The sequence below is a fragment of the Solanum dulcamara genome, chromosome 8 (genome assembly GCF_947179165.1).
Source record: "Solanum dulcamara chromosome 8, daSolDulc1.2, whole genome shotgun sequence".
Classification (NCBI taxonomy): Eukaryota; Viridiplantae; Streptophyta; class Magnoliopsida; order Solanales; family Solanaceae; genus Solanum; species Solanum dulcamara.
In genome coordinates, this window is record NC_077244.1 from 10,573,031 (window position 1) to 10,597,590 (window position 24,560).

Consider the following 24,560-nt stretch of genomic DNA (forward strand, 5'->3'; position numbering starts at 1 on the left):
GTAGAAGAAGATCAACTCTAGTATCATAATGCTGGATGGCGACTAAGCAAGACCAAAACACCTGAGCCACTACTAAAGACTCACCTAACAAGGTTGAATCATGAATCAAATTTTCTAAGGACTCGAACCTCATACGTAATCAAGGAGCATAATAGACAGATACATAAGAATAAGTTGATCCTAGATCAAATAGACATGTAGTAGGTTAGTTTCATAATAGAAGTGTACCTATAATGACATCGTAGGATGCCTCAGACTCTTCCCTCACTAGAGCCGTATAGAAATAGCTCAACCATAGTAGGAAGGTAGTGAATCTAATCCCCTCCAACTCTGACCCATGCTAGGACCACTCTTCTAATACTAGGTGCCCTCAAAAGTAGGTAATGCTGCCTGAGTAAGCCGGATGCACTAACCCTGCTGAAATATCTGGCATGACCTATTGTATGAGTTCCCTTTTCTAGTTTGAGACCTATTATAGCTGCCCTAGTACCGAGGCCTCTTATCACTACCCCTTTAGGCCTCTCAATAAATATGTTCTATGTATTGAGCATGGTAAACCATATCTAAGAATGAATGGACTGCTAAAGCCAAATTCTTTATGTAAAACCTTAGTCTATACCTTAGCCCACACATAAAGCAACAAACTCTCTCATTCTCAATGGGTAGAATCATGGTGACATAAGGGACAGATCATGGAACCTCGCCTTGTACTTTGTGAAGGTCATAGAGCTATGATCCAACCTGGAAAACTAATTAAAAAGCCTATCTCTGACGCTCTGTGGTATGTAACAGACCAAGAGAGCCTCTGAAAACTCATCCCAAGATATGGGAGGCGACCCAATTGGCCTGGACTATAAGTATGAGTGCCACTATTGTTTGGTAGGCTTACATAATTGATCTGTAGAGAATTTGGCTCCTCTCAACTCCACAAGGCCTAAGGAATGAAGTTTCTCATGGAAAGTGTTCAAGAACTCATGGGCATCCTCTAGTCGCTCCAGTAAATATCGGGGGGTGAAAGATTCTGAACTACCCCGAGTATCTTCTACTCGCGTAATGGTATGACCTTGACATCTATAACTAGTTGGGCGTCTATGTGAGTTGGTATTAGATGGCAGTCTAGGGCTACTTTGATAAGCTGACCATGCATTACTGGGGCCAGCGATGGTACTGGCTTTTTTCTCAGCTCACCTATCACTTCCAAAATTTTGATTAGTATAGCATGGATATATGGTCGTACAGCTGGTGTGCGTGGTGAATAGGATGGTCTTGACCCCACCGGCTGTGGAGGTACGTATGCATCCTATGGCTCCACCTCAGGGTTTAGAGCCTCCTCTTTATAACAGGCCAGTGTTTCATCCCTCACACGACTCTAGGTCGGCATCTACCCCTAGCTGGGGCTCTATGGTCACCGTCTAATGAAAGAATTAAACAAGTGAGATTCCAAGAAACTAGTAAGACCCACGTGCATGAAAATGAAAGAAAATGAGAAATTTTCCTTCCTATAGCCTCCAGAAGATACTTCTCCGCACTAATTTGCAATATTCGACTAGATGTTAGTTCTGTACAAGTGAGACGGGTGAACCTAGGACTCTGATACCAACTTTTCACAACTCAATTTCTTGAGTAATGATGGCTCCTACTATAATCTCCAAGTAGGTAAGCCAAACTATAACCCAGAACAGCTAGTAATAGGTCTAAGGGTAGAAACTAAACATGAATAATCAATTCTAATATAAATAGGATAATTCAGCAAAAGAAAAAACCAAAATAAATATATACATAAATGATCCCTTTAAGAACCTGAAAGTCACTAGTATAGAGTTGTCTAACAAAAGAGTAAAAGTCCCAAAAGTGGACTACTAAAACAAGACCTGCCTTAAAAATCAAGAGACTAGTCTATATATATACACAGATGGAGACTGGATCTGTCACGACCCAACCCCGTAGGCCTTAAAGGGTGCCCGAATTGGGCACTCGCATATATCCCTATTATCTGTAAGTAAATTTGTCCCTTGTTTAAGTTATAGCACATCAACAGGCAGGATAACATATAAGTCGGTGAAGCTTATCCTAGGCACCACTATACATACATGCATATACAACCCATACACAACCCACCTACATGTCCACAGACCTCTAATAGGAAGAACAGTAAAATAAGGAGGGACAGGGCCCCCATCGTACCCGTGAACAAATAAATATATACATCAAAGGTTAATACCAAAACTAGGCTCCGGCACAATGGAGCGCTTCTGAACTGCTGAGTGGAACTCCTACGCTGACAGATCCCCAAAGTGTGTATTTGTACCTGTGGCCATGAATGCAGCCTCCCAAAGAAAGGGGGGTTAGTACGACATATATACTGAGTATCTAAAACATAGGCATCATAGGGAGATTATAGTTGGCGTAGGGATGCAGGGGGCAAGTATAACATTTAACCATTTACCGTACTCGCATCGTATAAAAGAAAATCATACATATTACCATCACGTACTGTGCCCGGCCTGTTAGGGTACTCGGTGTACCATCTACATTATTCTATCATCATAAGCACATACATATTATTACCGCTTTGGAACGTATAGCCCGATCCATATATATAGTAAGTATATGTCGAGGAACGTACGGCCCGATCTACACATCGTATAATAATGTCGAGGAATGTTCGGTTCGATCCACATATCATACAGTAATGCTAAGGAATGTTTGGCCTGATCCACGTATCATATAGTAATGCCGAGGAACATTCGGTCTGATCCACGTATCATATATTAATACCGAGGAACATTTGGCCCAATACATATATCATATACCATACCCGGCCCTTTATGGGACTCGAAGTCATCATATCATCATATACCATACTCGGCCCTTTATGGGACTCGGTGTAATCATTTCATCATATATCGTACACGATCCATTATAGAACTCAGTGTCATAATCATCATATATCGTATCCGACCCTTTATGGGACTCGGTATCATAACCTTATTATTGCATTACCTTACCATCATAGCACCATACTTATGTCAAATACATATCAAGAGGAAAGAAGGGTAGCTCTACGTACATATGCCAAAACATGCCAAGAGAAAGGAGATAACTTCACATACTTACTACTCTCCAGCATATAACAGCCTTGAGAGGCAATAACTCAACAAGTATAGGAATTCTACCATCGAGATGTGAATAAGACTTATGAGTCATACTTGGGGTTATATAAATGGAACTATCCCCACATTTCGTATATCAATCACTTAAGGCTAAGACATGCCAAAAGAAAAGAAAAGGTAAGCTTCACATACCTCTTACGGATTACTCTTACACGTTTGCCTCGTTGTCTCTTGAACCTATTTAACATGAAAGTAATACTAAGTTTAATGACCTTTCACTTTCCAATTTCCAACTCTACACTCAAGTACTCATAGGAGTTATTTCCTTATCCATTACCCTCGACTAGTTTGTTACTAGTTCCGAATCTATGAAAATCGGACAGCATCTCCTCTATAACTTCAACATCCTCGAAATTTCAACTCGGACACAATATCAACAACCAGAGCACATTTACAAGAAAATCACTTCAACCTTACACAATACAAGCTCCAAACAACTAGCTCCAAACTATGATACGAAAATAGAGTTTTTATTCTTTATTTCACAAAATATTTAACCATACCAAATAGAGGGTCGTGTGGCTGAAACCATAAGAACCCATACCATTTTTAAAACACTTTAAATCCGTTCAACACGCAACTTAACCATCTGCACCCGCAGCACCACAATGATAATCCACTACTCGACTTCAATTTAGCTATAACCACTTCAATTTAGTTTGTTTATAACGTCAATCATACTTATGCAATTTTTCTACTTACAACCTTATTTAATACATTAAATATACCTAATAACAACATCATAAATCTCAATTTGAAAGGGAATCTCTTGCCTTTCCCAAAACTCATCAAACTCGTCGAAACTTGCCTCGAAAGTTCGTTTAGCATGACTAAAATTTCTTGGCTATTTGCTAACGTTTTGGGCTGATCCAAACCATAAATTTTCATTAATAACACCTTCATACCATGATGGTATACCCTAGATAATTAATTCACAGAACGAAATTGGAAAACTTACCTTTTTCTGCCCTTGGCCGCCACTAGTTTCTCTCTAGCTCTAGGGTTTCTTCTCTTCTTTCTTTCTCTAGAATTTTCTTGAATTTTTTGGAGATAAGGATGAATTTTTGATAAGAATGAATCATCCAATATATATATAGTCCACCTTATGAGGTGATACATGTCAATCCTTAAGTGGTAACACATGTCAAGCCCTAAGTGGTGACACGTGTCAAGCCCTTATTGGGCCAACACACCTCTTTCCTCCAATCAAAGGATGCCACATGGCATGTAGGGGTCCACCACCCTTGATCCATCTTCTTCCATGTGGCACTTTCTCATGATGCCATGTGGTACTCTCTTTCCCTTTTGTGGGTTCATAAGCTCGTCTCACTTTATGAACCTATGTAATTCTTGCTACATACGCTTGGTATGTACTCTAGTAGCTTAAGTATGTAAGATTTAAAAGTTGGTAGCTTACGTAAGTAAGTGGTGTCCTACAACGCATCATTCGGACTCCAACTCCTTCCAGATTCTTACAACTCTATTTCCAATCTTCTCTACTATGGGGTATCGCATTCTCCTTTCCTTATAGTTGTTTGATAGCATTATAGATTACCCGTCTCACATGGTAACTATTACGAAGCTTAAGAGTTCTTAAGAAGTCTTAAGAATCTTTTAGAAGCTTTAAGAAATATTAGGAAACCCTAAGAAACTTAAGAGGCTTACGGTCCTTCTATGAAACTTAAGAGCCTTTCAAGAAACTTAAGAACGCGTTCCAAAGTATAAAAGTACAGGGTGTACCATACTTCTCCCCTTTAGGACATTCTTCCTCGAATGTGAACCAAAACCTTCCTTAAGATCTTATACATATTATATGGAAATTTCTGTCTATTATAATAACACATACTTTCATCAAGCTATCACTATCAGAGTACCAAAGGTTGGGATTACCTGTAGCGTAAGGAGTAGGTACAGATACTTGTGTTTGATTTCCTCCTCCGCTTACTAGGTCATCTCTTCACGATTTTTGTTATTTCACCACAATACCTTTATGGAAGCTACGTCTTTAGTTCACAACCTTCTACTTTGCCAACCCAGGATAGCGATAGGTTGTTTCTTGTAGGATAATTCCTCTGTGACCTGGATACCCTCTATGGGATATACCTGGGTTGGATTACCAACATACTTGCAAAGCATTGATACATGTAAGATTGGATGTACCGCTTCCATATTCGCTGGTAAGTCCAGCTCATAGGCAACCTTGCCTATTCGGCAGAGGATCAGGTCAATGTATTTGGGACTAAGGTCTCCTTTCCTGCTAGATCTCATTATTTTCTCTATGGGGGTACCTTCGGAAATTCCCAATCATTAACTTAAAACTCTAGAAGCAGACTTCGATTACCTATGTATGACTTCTGTTGACTCTGAGCAGCTAACACTCTCTCCTGAATAAGCTTCACCTTCTTAATGGATTATTGAACCATGCCTGGGCCTATTAGTCGCATTTTACCAACATCAACCCACCAATTGACGACCTACTCTTTTTGCCATACCAAGTGTCTTCCAGGTCTATCTGGAGACTACAATGATAGTTGATATAGTAAATACCCTTGACAAGTAGTAGGAAATTATCCAAGCTACCTTTGGAGTCAACCATATAGGCTCGCAACACCTCTTCTAGCATTCAGCTAGTAAGCTTAGTCTTTCCTTCGGTCTGAGGGTACAATGGTGTACGAAGATGTATATGTCTTCACAATCTCTTCTTAGACTGATCTTCAGTAGTTAGCTGTCACTCAGGCTCCTTCGTTTGAGACAATAACTATGGGAACTCCGTAAAGTCTCACCACCCTCTTGACCTATAATTTTACATAATCTCGACTGCACCGGTAGTCCTTGATTGAAGGAACATGGGCTAATATTGTTAATATGCGGATAACATTCCATATAGAATTATCTATCTAGGGAGTGAAAAGTGAGTCTTTTAGCCAAGGTCGTATTATGGAATCTTCGACCTCGTATATTACTTCTTGCCTTCTTCAGATAATATCAATTGGTACCTTCGTTTTTTGGGTTTTTCTTTTTGCCCATCAAAGTTGGCTACCAAGTTGTGCTGAAGTTCTCTCACACAATGACCTGTATAGCCGTTCCGTGGTTTTTCTTATCATTAACTGGTATTATGTTGAAGAATTATGGCATAAAAGTGCGCCATCTATTAGTAATTGGCTAATCCTACTTGTTTTGCTTAAGCTCTTTTACAATTCCCTTATCGTAACTTATAACACTCTAGGTACATAATCTCATGTAGTTGCTTTGCCGCTAGTTTGAATTCTCCATCTCGTGCAATCATAGAAGCAATAACGCACTGGATCCCACAAGAATTCCAAAGTTAAACGTGCTTGGGAGAGAGTAGTACTAGGATGGGTGGCCCCTCTGGGAAGTCCTTGTGTCACCTTCCATTGCCATCCTTGCAATAATGTGTGAATGCAATCATCTTAGCCCTAGATTTACCTTAGCATTTTCTCGCTAGTCTTCATGTTTCGCCTTGCCCTCTCTTCTTCTCTCTTACAACCAGTGTCGGGGTAGATCTTTAATTCAACCATGACTGTGTCTTTTTTGGCCATTTGATTTAACTTCTCTTCGTATTCCTTTGTAACGTCTCCAAAATATCATAACTCCTTTTCATCATGTACTCTTCCTCTTGGTCTTATGTTGTATATAACTATTCGTAGGTTGCACAACTACTCTTATACCACTGGTATGAGGTAAATGCAGTCTTTTTGTCTCCCGGATCGTCTTGCTTTACATATCGACTTCACATTAGGACTTGTTTGTGCTAACGCTATTTTTCCTACTTCTTTTTTTTCTTCCTTTACGTACTCCTTAGTCTCCTCATTTCCTACCGTAGGAGATTTTTTATTCTCCTTGCTACTTGTACATCCCAATATCAGCGACCAATAATGTTGTTGCCATATCTTAATCTTTACTCAAACACGGCCCTACTACCCTTTTCGTGGCCCTTAGTTTGCTCAGTCCTACTCTCTTATCATATTTACCCCTTTTTGTAAGCACCCATGATTCTTTGCATGGTCTCAGATACCGCGGTTTCTATCTATTTATTGTTGGCCTTGAGCTCTTGCTAACTTGTCCAATATGGGATCTCGCTTGAAATTTAAGTGTTCCTGTCAACATGTGATAGTGTCAGTTGATTTCCTCTCACGCTTGTATTTTTCTTGTCCACTTCCCCCCTTTAGAGTTTACCCATGTCATCTTCTATTTATTTTTAACTATTCATGCACATATGATTCTACTCCAACCCTTTAACATATTGCACCATGTCTACACCTTATGTTAGATCATCTATACTTTAGGTTACTCCTGTAAGAAACCTTAGTGCAATCATAGGGTACTTAGAATTCTCGATAAATTGTACACACTCTAGTCCAAGTACCGGTACTCGATTCATATAACTAATGTAGCAGTTTAACTGAATCAGTACGTTACTAGTGTTTATAATCGTGTCCAATTCTCCATTCGGGGGCACTTATACTCTGATGACACATGTTTCACATTTTGTTATCACCTCTTCCTTTTTTCCAAAGGATACCACTTGTTCCTTTAATAATTTCATAATGCCTCAGTTGTTTTGCAATTTTCCATTCCCTATCCTCGAGGGATCCCACTATTTCCAAAGTGGAGGTACATATACACAATACCCCTTTCTGTTTCATAAGCTTTCATCCTTATCGTGTACCCGATGCTAACTCCTAATCTTACTCACAATCACATTCTTTAGTTACTTATTTACTAGGCTCTACGTACTTCTATGATGATCCTTATTATATTCACACTATATTCTACTCACACTAATTCCACCTGGTGGAGCAAGCGTACTTAACCCTTTATCCTTCCTCGTCACTCTCATCCTTAATACCTCGTAGGCTGTCTTAAGACATTCATAACCATCACCATTCTTCTCACCATATAAGTATTGACCTTGTACTTGCCACCCATATCGCAATTAACTTATTTTCTAAAGTCAATTGTACTCCTAGTTTAGTCGGATCTTATCATTACCCTGGATACAATCTCTCAAGATATATTACAACCTTATATCTCATTCTCTTTCTATTTCCAAAAACATTTTGGCAGAGTTTCCTCTATATTCCTTACTATCCCAAACCTGCACTCAAGAGATACCAACAATACCTCATAAGTCCAATACATATATATTCATATCACAGCCTCACAGAGCGCCCAATATCAACAACAGTATAAAATGATACACTTACCTCGTATATCCAACTCGAACTGCACCAGTTACACTTTTCTGTCTACTTTTTCTTTCAATTTTTAACTTTACATTTCATTCATATTTCAATCTTCTTACCTTACCCAGCATGCCTCTTTCGAACCATTACTTACCTGTATACTGTGTAGCTTCCAATATCATCCGTCACTTTCTTCTGTCGATGTCGTTCTTCAGCTGAAACCAAAGGTTAGAAAAAAATGAATTTCATTTCCTATGGCTGGATTCTATTGCACGATCTAAGACAAGAAACAAAGGTAACATCCTAAATATCCTGTAGCCTCCTGTTTATAGATATGGTGCACCACATACCGATAAACAATACTCTACTAGACACGGTCTGTAGACATTTTGAAGACCAAACCGCTCTGATACCACTTTTGTTATGACCCACCCCCATAGGCTGTGAAGGGTGCCCGAACTAGGCACTCACGTATATCCCTGCTATCTGTAAGTAAATTTGTCCCTTGTTTAAGTTATAGCACATTAACAGGCAGAATAACATATAAACCAGCGAGGCTTACCATAGGCACCACTGTACATACATGCACATACAACCCATATACATGTCCACAGATCTCTAAGAGTAAGAACAAAAACATAAGGCGGGACAGGTCCCCCACCATACCCGTGAATAAATAAATATATACATCAAAGGTTAATATCAAAACTAGGCTCCGGCACAATAGAGCGCTTCTGAACTTCTGAGTGGAACTCCTACGCTGGCAGATCCCCAAATTGTGTATCTATACCTGTGGGCATAAATGCAGCCTCCCGAATAAAGGGGGATCAGTACGACATATGTACTGAGTATGTAAAACATAGACATTATAAGGAGATTACAGTTAGCGTAGGGATGCAGGGGGAAAGTATAACATTTAACCATTTGTCATACTCTCATCGTATAAAACAAAGTCATACATATTACCATCACGTACTGTGACCAGCCCATTAGGGGACTCGGTGTACCATCTACATTATTTTGTCATCATAAGCACATATATATTATTAGCGATGTGTAAGGTACAGCCCGATCCATGTATATAGTAAGTACATGACGAGGAATGTACGGACCGATAAGCACATCGTATAATAATGCCGAGGAATGTTTAGTTCGATCTATATATCATATAGTAATGCCGAGCAATGTTCGACCCGATCCACGTATCATATAATAATGCCGAGGAACGTTCAGCCTAATCCACGTATCATATAGTAATGCCGAGGAACATTCATCCCAATCCACTTATCATATACCGTACTCGACCCTTTATAGGACTCGGTGTCATCATATCATCATATACCATACTCGACCCTTTATGGGACTTAGTGTAATCGTATCATTATATACCGTACTCGACCCTTTATGGGACTCGGTGTCATAATCATCATATACCATACCCGGCCCTTTATAGGACTCGGTATCATAACCTTATTATTGCATTACCTTACCATCATAGAACCACACTTATGTCAAAGACATATCACGAGGATAGAAGGGTAGCTCTGCGTACTTATGCCAAAACATGCCAAGAGAAAGGAGATAACTTCACATACTTACTACTCTCCATCATATAGAAGCCTTGAGAGGCAATAACTCAACTAGTATAAGAATTCTACCATCGAGAAGTGAATAAGACTTATGAGTCATACTTGGGGTTATATGAATGGAATTATCCCCACATTTCGTATATCAATCACTTAAGGCTAAGACATGCCAAAAGAAAAAAAAGGGTAAGCTTCTCATACCTCTTACGGATTACTCTTACACGTTCGCCTCGTCGTCTCTTGAACCTATTTAACATGAAAATAATACTAAGGTTAATGACCTTTCACTTTACAATTTCCAACTCTACACCCAAGTACTCATAGGAGTTATTTCCTTGTCCATTACCCTCGACTAGTTTGTTACTAGTTCTGAATCTACCAAAAATCGGACATCATCTCCTCTATAAATTCAACATCCCCGAGATTTAAAATCGGCCACAATATCAACAAACATACCACCAAAAACAACCAGCAGCGTATTTATAAGTAAATCACTTCAACCTTACACAATACAAGCTCCAAACTATGATACGAAAATAGAGTTTTTAATCTTTATTTCACAAATTATTTAACCATACCAAACGGAGAGTCGTGTGGCTGCAACCAGAAGTAATGACCGAAGTCAACTTTTCAAGTTATAAAAGCTCCAAAACAGGAAAACGATTCTAAAACCTAAAGGAACGACCAGGCGATCAAACAGTTAGTGCCAGCAAGTCATAAATGACTTGGTGTCACTACAGAAATGTTCTAAATGATGAAAAGAAGACACTAAAGCAAAAATAACCTGGAGGTTCATTACATAAATAATATTATATAGATGAAAGTTATGTTGAAAGACCTATCAATTTTTACATGAATGTAGGATTTTAACTTTTAAAAAAGGCACAATTGGAGAATGGAATTGTGACTTATTAGATATCCTTTAAAAGTAATATTATTAATGCTATTATTCATGTACGCCATGTGTTTTAATTTATATGACATATTTTTTTAATTTGTCCCCAAAAAAATGACTTCTTTCCTTATTTAGTAAATGTATAATGACACTATCTATATTTTACCCATATTGATTTCACTTATTTGGAAACAAATCCACAAAGGTGTACTCTTATATTTTAAAATTCATATATTTTAAGGATGATTTTGGAATATATCAAGTCTTTCCATAGTTCATAAACTTTGTGTCTAGTCAAACTACATTACATAAATTAGAACGGAGAAAGTATTTATTTAACTTATTGTTATTCGTATGACATATTTAAATGTTATTGTTGTGAAACAAGTCATATATTTTAGCTCTAGAGAAGAATATTTCTCTTTATTTCATAACACAATTAACATTAAAATATTTTACAAGAATCCATCAACATATTTTTGTACATGACTTAAAAGAAAATAAACTGAACACTTTATAATGGGAGAAACTTTTCAAAAGCATACCTCTAAAACATCGTCTTTTGATTCATCAGGTGCGATAAAAGATTCTGGAACTTCCATTAACACTACATCTTCATCATCATCAACTTTATGTTGCTTATACATATTCTAGTACAAAATATGGAAAAAACAATAGTCAGATATTTTGTGAAACAAAAAATTGTGTGAAATAACAGAGAATGTTTACAAACAAAAAAGATGAAAATTGCTCGCTTGCTCTAATTCATATATATGTATCAAGTAACGTTTTAAGAAATTAAACAAAGTGCTAGAATAACCAAAAAAAAATAACAAATGAGTGTCCATCAATCTTTTGCATTCCGTAACAAGATCAATGATGGTTGTGGTCATGTATCTCTTAAGATTCACTAAATTCATTTAATATGTAATAAATAGTTTCATCCTAAATCTAAATTTCTTTCTAAACAGGTTATATTTTTGAGGGGAAATCAATTCTAAAAGCTTCTTTTTCTAAAGAAATTATTAAAAGCAAACACATCCCGTCTATGACAAATTAAATTAATTTGCACATACCAACAATTATTTCTTTTTAAATTTGGTCAAACCTAAGATGATCGATTTCCTCTTTTCTACCTACATTTACTACAACTTGCATCCTTGAAATAACAAAATAAAAACAAATTGTTCGACAAAGAGAGGGAAAAAATCACGACAAACTTTGATTCTTCTTACTAGTACTTGTAATAAATTTCCAGACTCCAAAACTACCATGTTATTCATTGCACTGGTATGTGAAATGATTCTATCTGATATTATTAATATAATTGTTCTCCTTAACCAAAAATATTGGATACATCATATTATCTCATATATAAAAGTGAGAAGGTTTTAGGTTTAGAGTTGGATTACGAAAATGCCCTTTACTAATTTTTTTAATGAAAAATTCTTTTAGTAAGTTTTAATATTAAATCAAAAATAACAATTAACCTAGACAAAATACATGGTTAGATGTTATAACTTATAATTTTCCATGTCTTGATGACTCTATGTTACTATCTTATTTCTCAGATCATGATGATACCTACTATAACCCCTAGTAGTTAAGCCAACTTGTAACCGAGAACAGCTAGTAGTAGGTTTAAAGGTAGAAACTAAATAGGAAGAAGCAATTTTAATAAGAACAGGATAATACATCGGAAGACAAAACTAAAATGAATGTATACACAATGATCCTTCCCAAACCCTGGAAGTCACTAGTACAGAGTTGTCTAACAAAAGAGTACAAGTCCCAAAAGTAAACCATTGGAACAAGACTGTCTCAAAAAGAAAAAGCCTAGTCTATATATATATATATATAGATGGAGACTAGATCAATACAAAAAATTGAGTGCTCACCATCTGTCTCCGGATCAGACTGTGGCAGACTCGAATCAACGCTGGAAACTCATACTCGTACCTGTATCATAAAAATAGATGCAGAGTATAGCATGAGTACCAAAACAATGGGTACCTAGTAGGCATCATAGACTGACTGAGCTCGAAAAGTAAACGCAATATTAAAAGAGAGAATAGAACAGAACAGAGGTTAAGGGTGGAAGTCTAAAGTAACGAATGAACTGTAATGCATACGAGTGTAAAAGGACTAACTAGAGTAACTACAGCTAAACTACACCATACTGGACCTCATAAGTCCAGAAGGTACACTCATGTGAAAGTTTAATTAAAAACCCATCTGGACCCCATAAGCCCGACAAGTACACAGAATAGCTACAACTATTAAGATCTGAAATCGAGAACCAAGGGCCGGAGAATATATTCCTAGAACCACAATCCAACACAGTAAAATCTTACAATATGGAGGCCAAACCTAGTCTACTAGAGGCTACCCAGAAGTACCAAAGACTAATTAAATACGGAGGCGGGACGTCGTCTACTGGATGCTTCCCGAAAGTATCCAAGACTGATCAAATACGAAGTACCTAAGGCAGTAGCTCTAACCGGGTGCTCGCTAAGGTGGAAAATATAGCTGCAAGTGCTCCTAATAATCGGTAGATGCCAAAACTCTGGATTGCTATCCACACATTACTCACCCAATAAGACCATAAAAACTAAACCTCAAACCAACCTTGAACTGCAGAACAAAAATTTGATGCAGCCGCCAAAACTTATGAATTCATAGAATCGGAGAAAAGTAGAGTCATAAGGTCATTAAAGCAAAGGTATCACCTAGCTAAGGACAAAACTGTCAGACTTAAGTCTGTTATACTAGTCTACAAGGATCTAAGCAGGCTGAATGATATCGGGGCAAAACTAAGGCCTATCGAGTTCAACTCATGCATTTCAAAGGCAAGCCCTAGTCACAACTACGCTAAGGTCGAACACACTTTAAATGAATCAATAAAAAAATATACACATAAGCCATAAGGAATGGATAAACAACAAAGCAAGTAGCATGCTCACAAGTACTCGATAAAATCCCAAAATGGCCTACAACATAATTTCTAAGAGTCTAAGCATGATTCAAAACTACACAACCCCAAATTCCAACAAATCAACATGCAATCATATTGTCAAGCTCAATCTAATGAAAGGGAAATTGTATCCTACTTGTAGAATGATCAAGAGCACTCTAAAGTTACGAAATTGAAGATTTCCCCTTCCGAACGGCCTCTGAATGATACAACGCTATAAAATATAGGTACATAACTTTATTACGGTCGTTTTGTTATCAAATTTCTTTAGTTTGGAGATAGACCAATTTTGGAGTAAAATAGGGGAATTTGGGACTCTCTCCATAAATTTCATAATTGACTCCATAAAGAAGGTCTTAAATACCACCCCAAACTTTTGTTCAAAATTGGAACACAATTTGGGGCTCGGAATAGCCCCAACAACCAACATACATAAAATCACATTTTAGCTTAAATAATCAACTATGGAAGCTGCTCCAATAGAATAATTACGTCGCACAAAGTGTATTTATCACCTACCAAAGTAACCAACACGTTTTCCTCACGAAGGCCCACAACCCAACGTTCGAATCAATGAATTTGGACAAGAATTAAGAGAGTTATGCAACTTTGAAGTTTTGAAGAAGGGTCGGTTTGTGTGGTCTTTTATCCAAAGTGACATGCCAAAATTGATCTTCGCGAATGTGGCATAAGTGGCCCAAAATCAAGGAGGTCACAAGTGTTGACCTTTCCAAATGCGTCTGTAGGCCAGAGAATACAAAGGCGAATGCAGAGGCTAATGCACTTGGCTTCCGCAAACGTGGCTCGCCACCCACGAACGCAAAGAGCAAAAAGGGCATGCACCATTTCAGCTAATATACCAATCTATGATAGGGTGCTCGCAATTCATTTGGAATCCTGTGCATGCAAATGAGATATGCTACCGTACCAAATTTGATATTTTGGACTCAATGACGCATTAGGAATCCCATACGTGGTTATTTTGACAAAAAGTGAGTCCCACACCTAAGTGTCATTTTTAGCCAAATTCAATAACAGGCCTCAAAATTAGACTGGAAGCCTTAGGAAGTAAACGAAGGGTCATTCTATACCAAACTTGACATTCCAAAACTAACCACACTGACGAAAATTTCATCCAAGTGCATTTTCCAAGAATGTTGACTAAATCAACCTTAGGCCAAATTTCATAAGCTAAAGCGCCAAAATGGCATCAAACCCATATTGATTGCCTCGATACTTGTGCGGACCATGCCACTAGAATAATTTAACATTTTTGGAGTAGATGGAATCTTCAGATTTCCGTTCTAAGGTCATAAACCTAAAGTAATGACCAAAGTCAATTTTTTAAGTTATAAAAGCTCCAAAACATGGAAGTGATCCTAAAATCCAAACGAACAATCAGGCGACCAAATAGTCAGTAATAGCAAGTCATAAACGACTTGGGGTCGCTACAAGAATGCTCTAAATGACGAAAAGATGGAATTAAGGCAAAAATGGCATGGAGGGTCATTACAACATCACTACTAAAAAGGACTTTCATCTGTGAAAATAAGAGTCAAGAAGTACTTAAGGCTCAAATAGGCTGGGGAACTGCTCCTGCATCTCCTACTCGGTCTCCTAGATAGCCTCCTTGATGTGACAATGCCTCCAACGAAACTTAATAATAGGAATGGTTGTTGATCGTAGTTGTCTGACATCTCTAATAAGAATAGAGTCGGGCTCCTTCTTAAAGGTCAAACAATCATACAAATCAACTAAATCATACTAGGGCACATGCGACTTATCTGGAGCATACTGGCGCAGCATCGATACATGGAAAAATGGATGTATAGCTGATAGTGCTGGAGGCAAAGTTAACTCATAGGCAACCTTGCCAACTGTACTCAATAGTTCAAAAGGCCCTATGTACCTGGGACTGAGGTTTCCCCACCTCCCTAATCTCATCACACTCTTCGTGGGCGATGCTAGAAGAAATACCCGGTAACCAACTACAAACCTCAATGGTTGACACCTATGATCCGAATAACTCTGATTTCTACTCTGAGATGTCCTGATCCCATCCTGAATTACCCTTACCTAATCCAAGGCCTCCTAAAGCAATTCTGTACCATGTAGAGTAGGCTCTGTAGACCTAAACCAACCAACTAGAGAGCGACAATGCCTACCATATAAGGCCTCAAATAGGGACATTTGAATGCTAGAGTTGTAGCTGTTGTTGTACACAAACTCCTCTAAGGTCAAGAACTGGTCCCACTGACCCCTAAAATCTAAAAAGGTGCTCGCAACATATCCTCAAGGAACTGAATAGTGTGCTGTGATTGGTCGTCAGTTTGCTGGTGAAATGTTGTGCTAAGGTGAACATGGGTGCCCAACTCCTCCTAAAAAGCCTTCCAAAAGCTACAAGTATAATGTGAACCCCAGTCTGAGATAATAGAAATAGGCACACGATGAAGATGAATCACTTCTCGAATGTAGATACGGGCTAGTCTCTCGACACTTAAGAAAGTGTACCAACTTGGTTAATCGATCAACAATGACTCAAATACATCAATTCCTCTAGAGGTGCTAGGTGATCCTACAATGAAGTCCATGGTGATACACTCTCACTTCCATTTCTAAATAAGTAATCTCTGAAACTCACCACTAGGCCTCATATTATTGGTCTTCACCTGCTGGCAGCACAAGCAATGCAACACATAGTCTAAAATATCTCTCCCTATACTGCTCCACCAATAGTGCTTCCTCAAGTCATGATACATCTTAGTTGTGCCTTAATGGATGGATTATCTGGAATCATGGGCCTTGCTAAGGATAAGATGAATCAAACCCCCAGCTTTAGGAAAAAACAATCGGCCATCAAATCTTAAAACCCCATTTGAATCTAAGGTAGCCTGACTAGCATCACTTGTCAACACCCTATCTCTGAGTGCCACCAAATACTCATCCTCAAATTGACGACCCCAGATGATATCTAACACAGATGACTGAACCGCTACATGAACCTGAGATATAAGTCAAATTATCCAATTAGCTAAGGACTAGATTTCCAATGCCAACGATCGCTCCAAAATATAAAGGAAAGCTAGACTACCCATACTCACCGCCTTCCACCTCAAGGTGTCCTCTATAACATTCACCTTGCCTGGATAGTAGAGAATAGAGACGTCATAGTCCTTTAAGAGCTCAATCCACTGACCCTGCTTCAAATCAAAATCCCTCTAGCTCTTAATGTATCGAAGAATCCTATGATTAGTATAGATCTCACAATGAACTCCATATAGGTAGTGCCAGCTTAAGCTACCTCGACACATAAGTAACAACCCCACCCTACTGCATCAATACATAACCCAAACCAATGCTTAATGTGACATAATAAATCGTGAATCCCTTACCCTAAACTGGAAGAATCAATACAGAAGCGGTGGTACATAACTCCTTGAGCCTTCGAAAGCTCATCTCCAGTCCTCCAACCATACAAAGGGAACATCCTGGCAAGTCAATGGGGTTTAATAGTAGAAAATCTCTCAACAAAACGTCTCTAGTAACTTTGTAGTCCAATAAAGCGATAAGTATCAGTAAAAGAAGTAGGCCTATCCCAATCAGGAATAGACTCCATCATAAAGCCCTCCTTGGACACCACGCATCCTAAAAATAATATAGACTCCAACTAAAACTCACACTTTGAGAAATTGGAATAAAACCACTGATCTCTTAAAGTCTAAAACACTGTCCTCAAATGTTGATCATGCTTACTCCAGCTCCGCAAGTATACCAATATTTCATCAACGAAGAAAATGACAAAAAAATCAAGGTATGGCTAGAATACTCGACTCATCAAGTGAACAAAGGTGGCAGGGGCATTAGTCAATCCAAAAGACATCATAACAAACTTATAGTGGCCATAACGAGTCCTAAATGTAGTCTTAGGGATGTCCGCTTTCCTAATCCTCAGTTGATGGTAACTGGATCTTAAGTCTATCTTAGAAATCTCTGCAACACCCTGAAGTTGATCGAGCAGGTCATCAATGTGTGTCATGGGGTAATGACTCTTCACCGTCACCATATTTTCCTACCTGTAGTCAATGCAAATCCTCATAGTCCCATCCTTCTTCTTCACAAACAGAATAGGAGTAGCCCATGACAACACACTCAGACAGATAAACCCCTTACCCAGAAGGTCCTCAAGCTGAATACTAAGCTTCTTCAGCTCTGTAGGTGTCATCCGATAAGGTAGAATAGAAATAAGTTGGGTACCTAGAGTGCAAGTCTATGAAAAAGAAAATATCATGCTCTAGGGGAAGGCTGGTAGGTCCATAGGGAACAAAACCACAAAATCTCTGACCATAGGAATTGAGACCACTGAAGGGCTATCTCTACTAATATCATGCAAATAGGCTAAGTAAGTTATACATGCGGAAGCAACCAACCATCTAACCTATAAAAAGGAGATAATCCCCGTCGGTGTGTCACTATAGGGACCTTACTACAACACCAGAGGAATGTTAGGCATGGCAAAGGTAACGGTCTTGGCGTAGAAATCCAAGACCGCATGGTAAGGGGATAACCACTCTATGCCCAAAATCATATCAAAATCTAGTATATCTAGCAGAATAAGATCAACTTTAGTATCATAGCCCTGGATGGTCACTAAGAAAGACTGAAACACCTAATCCACTAATAGAAACCCACTCACTAAGGTAGAAATATGAACAGGCTCTGCCAAGGACTCGAAGCTTATATCCAATTGGAGAGCATAGTATATAGACACATATGAATAAGTGGACCTTGGATAGAATAAATAGGTAGTAGGCTGGTGGCATAATAGAAGTGTACCTGTAATGATATAATTTGATTTCTCAACCGCTGCCCTCACTGAATACACATAGAATGACCATGTGCACCTCTGTCCGATGCATTTAACCTACCTCCTGACTTGCCTCCCCATGATCCACCTCCAGCACCCTATCAACCATCCCGACGATCCTCTCCTGAGCTCTGCCTCTAACTAGAAAAGGCCCTATTATCACTGGTCTGGATGTTGGAGGAGCTGGTACAATTACCCCTAGCCTTCGTTGGGGGCACTCTCGAGTTTAGTTTAGGCTAGAATAACACTAGGTGTTACAATATCTCCCCCTTGGGATTATTCAACCTTGAATGAAGACCAAGCTAAGGATTACTCAAGGCATGCATATAATCAAGACTAAAATACTTAATCAATCAAATAATCACTACTCAAATTCAAGAATACACATCAATTACTCAAACTCAGAAAGAACACCAACTCAAGGATAAGGGGAAGGAACATTACCCTCAAAATAATCGTTTGAAGTCACGAATAGATGTAGTATCTTGCTTTCATATCCTCTTTAACTTCCTGTGTAGCCTCTTCAATAAACTGATTAAGCCATAAAACTTTGACTGATGCTACCTCCTTGGTTCTCAATTTGTGAACCTAAAGATCAACAATTTGCACTTGAATCTCCTCATAACTCAAACTCTCTATCACCCCAATTCTCTCAGTCAGAATAACAATCAAAGGATCCCGCAAACACTTCTTAATCATAGTGATGTGAAACACATGATGAATAGCTGCTAACTCTGATGGCAACTTTAACACATAGGCTAAATTTTCAACCATCTTCACAATTTGATAAGGACCAATGTAACGGGGACTAAGTTTCCTTTTCTTTCCAAATCTCATCACACCCTTAATGGGGTGAAACTTTCAAGTATACCCAATCATGCACTTTGAATTCCAAATCTCTCCTCCTAACATCAGTCTACAAGGATCTAAGTCGGCCTAATGACGTCTGGGCAAAACTAAGGCCTACCAGGTCTGAATCATGCATTTTTAAGGAAAGCACTACTCACAACTAAGCTAAGGCTGAACATGCTTCAAATGAATCAATAAACAAGTATACACATAAGCCACAAGGCACACATAAACAACAAAGGAAGTAGCATGATAACAAGCACCCGATAAAATTTTGAAATGGCCTAAAACATGATTTCTAAGAGTCTAACCATGAACAAATACTACCCAACCCCAAATTCCAACTAATCAACATGCAATCACGTTCTCAAGCTTAATCTAAAGAAAAGGAAATCATAGCCTACCTGTAGGATGATCACTAACGCTCAAAAATTAAGAAACCCGAGCTTTTCTCTCCTGAATGCTGCCACACTATCAAATATAGGTATACAATGTTATTACGACTGTTCTACATTAAAATTACTAAGTTACAATATGGACCAATATTGGAGTCAAAAATAGGAATGTGGGACCCACTCTGTAGATTTTGAAATTGACTTTGTAAAAAGGTCTTAAATACCACCACGAACATGTGTTCCAAATTGAAACACAATTCGGGGATCGGAAGAGCTCCAACAACCAACATGCAAAAAATCACATTATTAGCTCAAATAATCAACTATGGCAGCAGCTCAAACAGGAAAAGTACCTCATATGAAGCGTATTCGATACCTTCTAATACATGTTCTCCTCGTGAATCCCCACAACCCAACCTACAAAACACTCAATTTGGACAAGAATTAAGAGAGTTATACAACTTTGAAGTTTTAAAAAAGGGCTCGTTCACATGGTCTTTTATCCGAAGTGACAGGCTAAAATTTACATTCGCGAACGCGGCCTAAGTGGCCTGCGAACACAAAGGAAAAATTGGGTAGGGCTCCCCGAATGCAGCTCAGTCCTGGCAAATGTAAGGGGAGAAAGGCTAAGCGTCTGCGAACACGGCTTGAGCCTAGAGAACGCAAAGGCCAATACACTTGGTTTTTGGGAATGCGGCTCTCCACCCGCAAATGCGAAGGGAAAAAAGGGGCCTACACCAGCACAATACTGCAACAAAACTTTGGCTAATTTCCCAATCTCTGATGTGGTGCTCGATTTTTGTTTGGAATCCCATGCGCGGAAATGAGATATGCTACCCCACCAAATTCGATATTTTCAACTCAATGGCTCATTTAAAATTCCAATAAGAAGTTGTTTTAACTAAAAGTGAGTCCTACACCCAGTTTCATTTTTAGCTAAATTCCACAGCAGGCCTCAAAATTAGACCGGAAGCCTTGAGAAGTGAACGAAGAGTCATTCTAGATCAAACGCGATATTCTGGAACTAACCGCGTTGATGAAATTTTCATTTGAGCGCGCTTTCCAAAAATATTGATCAAAGTCAACCTTAGACCAAATTTCAAAAGCTAAAGTGCCAAATGGCCTCAAACCCGCACTGATTGCCTCGATACTCATATCGACCATGCCACTAGCATTATATTGACCATTCCGGAGTTGATGGAACCGTCAGAATACCGTTCTAAGGTCATTTAACAGAAGTAATGACCGAAGTCAATTTTTCAACTTATAAAAGCTCCAAAATAGAAAAATAGGCCTAAAACCCAAACGAACGACCAGGTGACCGAACAGTCAATGCCAGCAAGTCATAAATGACTTGTGGTCGCTACATGAATGCTCTAAACGACAAAAAGGAGGCATTCAGCTAAAAATGACCTAGAGGGTCAGTACACTTTAATTGTCAAACTGTGTAGCTTCTACAATTAAACACATTCATTTACAACCTTTCATGTACACAATTTTTTCCTTTATAAATTGGATAGAAACTGTTAGTCCACTACATTTTGTGTTTCATCATCTTAAAGTTCTTATGTAATTTTTTATTCATTGGTCATTTTTTTTCTTATTAATATATTGCTTTGTTTAACTTCTTTCCTTTTGTATGGTATATCGACATGTGTATTTTATTATTTTTTAAGTTAATTGATTTGATATTATTACAAATATTTTCTTTTTAACTTTCATTTTTTATTTCAGTTTTTATAAATCTACTTTTTATAATTTTTTTAAGTTTGTGCGATTCTTATAAATTAAAAGAACATGTAATGTTGTATAGAGATTTTTATTATACTGTCCAATTATTTATGTTTACGCATTTTCATCATTAGTTTGTTATTTATTAGTTTAAATATGTTATTTAACTCCTTAGAAGTAATAAAGTAGCAAATATAGCGTGCAATATGAAGTTATTATTTATTCAAGCAGAAATTTCATGAATTTTTTAATATAATTATTGAATGATGTTTGAAGATATAAGAGTAATTTTAGACTAATTTATTTGTGTTAATTTTAACCCAAATTTATGAACTAAATTTGGGTAACATCAAAGTTATAAATTGCTGAGAGATGGTCAATGACACTGAACGATCAAGATTATGCTTAAAATAAATGAGCTTTATAGCTCCCTGAATTCCTCTACATTTATCTTTGTCAAATTTCTTAAGATACATGAATTAATCAAGGGACGATTTTAGTAGGACACAGTAAAATGAAGGTACTACCTTATGATCGACAAAAAATAGATCTTTATAAAATTTTTATAGTAGTAGGGACTAACGTGAAACGCATGTTCCCAAAATTAGTTTTTTTTTTTAAAAAAAGAATAAAATGAGAGAAGAATGTTTGAGATAGTTTGTTCATTTCATAGGTTGTTTTATATATGTATCAGTTCATTCAAGTAAAGCTATGGTAAGTGAAGGTGTTAAGTATAATATGGAAGAAAGTTGGCTCAAAAAACTAACCAATGATTCCATTTTCAAAAGTTTCAAAGGCTTGAAGGAGCGACTTGACTAAAGATATCGTAAAGTTGAAAAAAAATACATATAGGTGATATCTATCAGAGAAAATTAGAATTTCGGTCTTATTTATTTGCACTTAATTAAGATTTAATATTAATCAATTAAATATCAATCATTTAGTATGTATCTTTTTATGTCAAAATTTAATCATTCACACCTTGATGTGAGGCCAAAATTACATAATTTTTAACCATTAATTACCTTACATTTAATACTTTTTTTTTCTTTTTGAGTATAAATTTTATAGATTATTCTAAATAGTGTATTTTATTTGTAGGATTAATTTGACATGAAGATGAAGAAATTTGGAGTCAAAACCAATTAAAAGTGAAAGATCAAAGAAGAAAATCAAGTAGGCGGCTTAATGGATTAAATTGAATATTATATTATATTTTAATATATTCAAACTTTTCAACAAATTAATGAAAAAGAAGCATAATGCCACGTGGAAGCCAAACCATTAAGCATATTTTTAAGGATACAATTATTAGATGGGTATTATTATCTATGAATGATTAAGATCTATAACAAAATCTAATATCATTAACATGTTTATTCAAATATTTCTTAAAAGATAACAATTCACTTCCATTTATTCAACGTCATCATTTTCCACCATTATCAACTATCACAATCAACTGTCCACAACTATCATTTTTAATGACCACCATACCAAACACTACAATCAGCCAACACCATCACCAACTATTATTTACAATTATTATTGACATCAACCATCATTAGAAAAAAAATCATTGAAAATTATTGGTGTACCAACCCTTTCTATCATTATGGGTGAGATAATCATAAAAGAATTTGGAATTGACAGCCTCCAGATTGGGGAGTTAAAAATTTCAAGCTAGTCTAGGTTCACATAGAATCCAAGTGAGGTGAAGCCTAGGACAATCCAAGAAAGGATTGGGTAAAATATCTAAGTTAGAGGGAGTTTTCTTTTCCTAATAAGTTAAGGAGTCTATAGGAATTTTGGGAATTGAATTTCGGTGAGTAGAACTTCCGATATCGAACTTGACGTGAAGGGGTTGGTCTGGAATGTCAAGGTTAGAAAATGTATAGTGAAATGGGTAAAACTGGGAGGATTTCAGAGTGTCTATCCAGTGTCAGCCTCCATAGCAGGTAACACACTACTACAGTGATGACCATTATAGTGGAAGTTAAAGAGGGTCAACCCCGCTATAAGGCGGCTCCCGCGATAGCAGCGCCACTATAGTGGGATAGGGCCGCCGTAGTAGGATAAGTCATTGTTTATATATAAATTTCTCCATAAATGTTCGTTCTTACTCATGAATGTCTTGAGGAAGGGCAGAGGCGACTTGAGCTATTGTTTTTATATGTTTTCCACAAAGATTCTTCATAAAGGTAAGTAACATGTTCTGCTATTCTAGTACTTCAATTTCTATACCTTATAATCGATATTTATGCTTGGGGGTTTGGATTTACCTAAGATGGAAAATCTAGTGTAACAAGGATTTTGGGTGTAGAAACAACTATAAAAATTAGTAGTTCTAGGTGAATTATTTATGGGAAAACCCTAGGTTGGGGAGAAAGATTATGAGGTAGGCCTGGGGTTTGGGATTAAGATATAATCTAGGGAGATTTATGCAATTAGGATTGATTTTTTGTTGTGTTTTTATCTTTATATCATGAACAAGGTAAAGCATCACAAAGGGGAAATGGACAGGTTCGGTAGAGCATTACAGTTTGATTTCGAGGTAGGTGATGGTTAAATATTCAAATTTGTATATTTAGAATTGGACAATGATTCTACCAGTACACTGTTGATTTTGTGTAGTAATACTGCATTTGCTCTTCCTTTGTTGAGTACAGGGCATATTCAGGAATGACCTCAGTTGTGATCCACATGTTTTTTAAATCCAAGAGTGAGCTACTTCTTCTGGGCTGCCATAGATTCATCTTCTCTTTCTCTAGTACATTTACTTGGACTTAGATTTATTTTCTTAGGGGTTGCATCCCCAATTCTAGACTATGTTAGATGTGTTGGTACCCAACTTTAGAATTCTAGGGAAATTATTTTCTACAAATT

General features: G+C 37.5%; 1 protein-coding gene across 1 annotated transcript in view; it reads right to left on the minus strand.

Moving 5' to 3' along the window:
- LOC129899794 (uncharacterized) overlaps positions 1 to 11,508 on the minus strand; it is a 56,640-nt gene extending 45,132 nt beyond the window's left edge. The window contains exon 1 of the mRNA XM_055974808.1: positions 11,407 to 11,508. Coding sequence (XP_055830783.1) covers positions 11,407 to 11,508 — 102 coding nt within the window. The remainder of the gene's footprint in view (positions 1 to 11,406) is intronic.
- Positions 11,509 to 24,560: the final 13,052 nt, after the last annotated feature.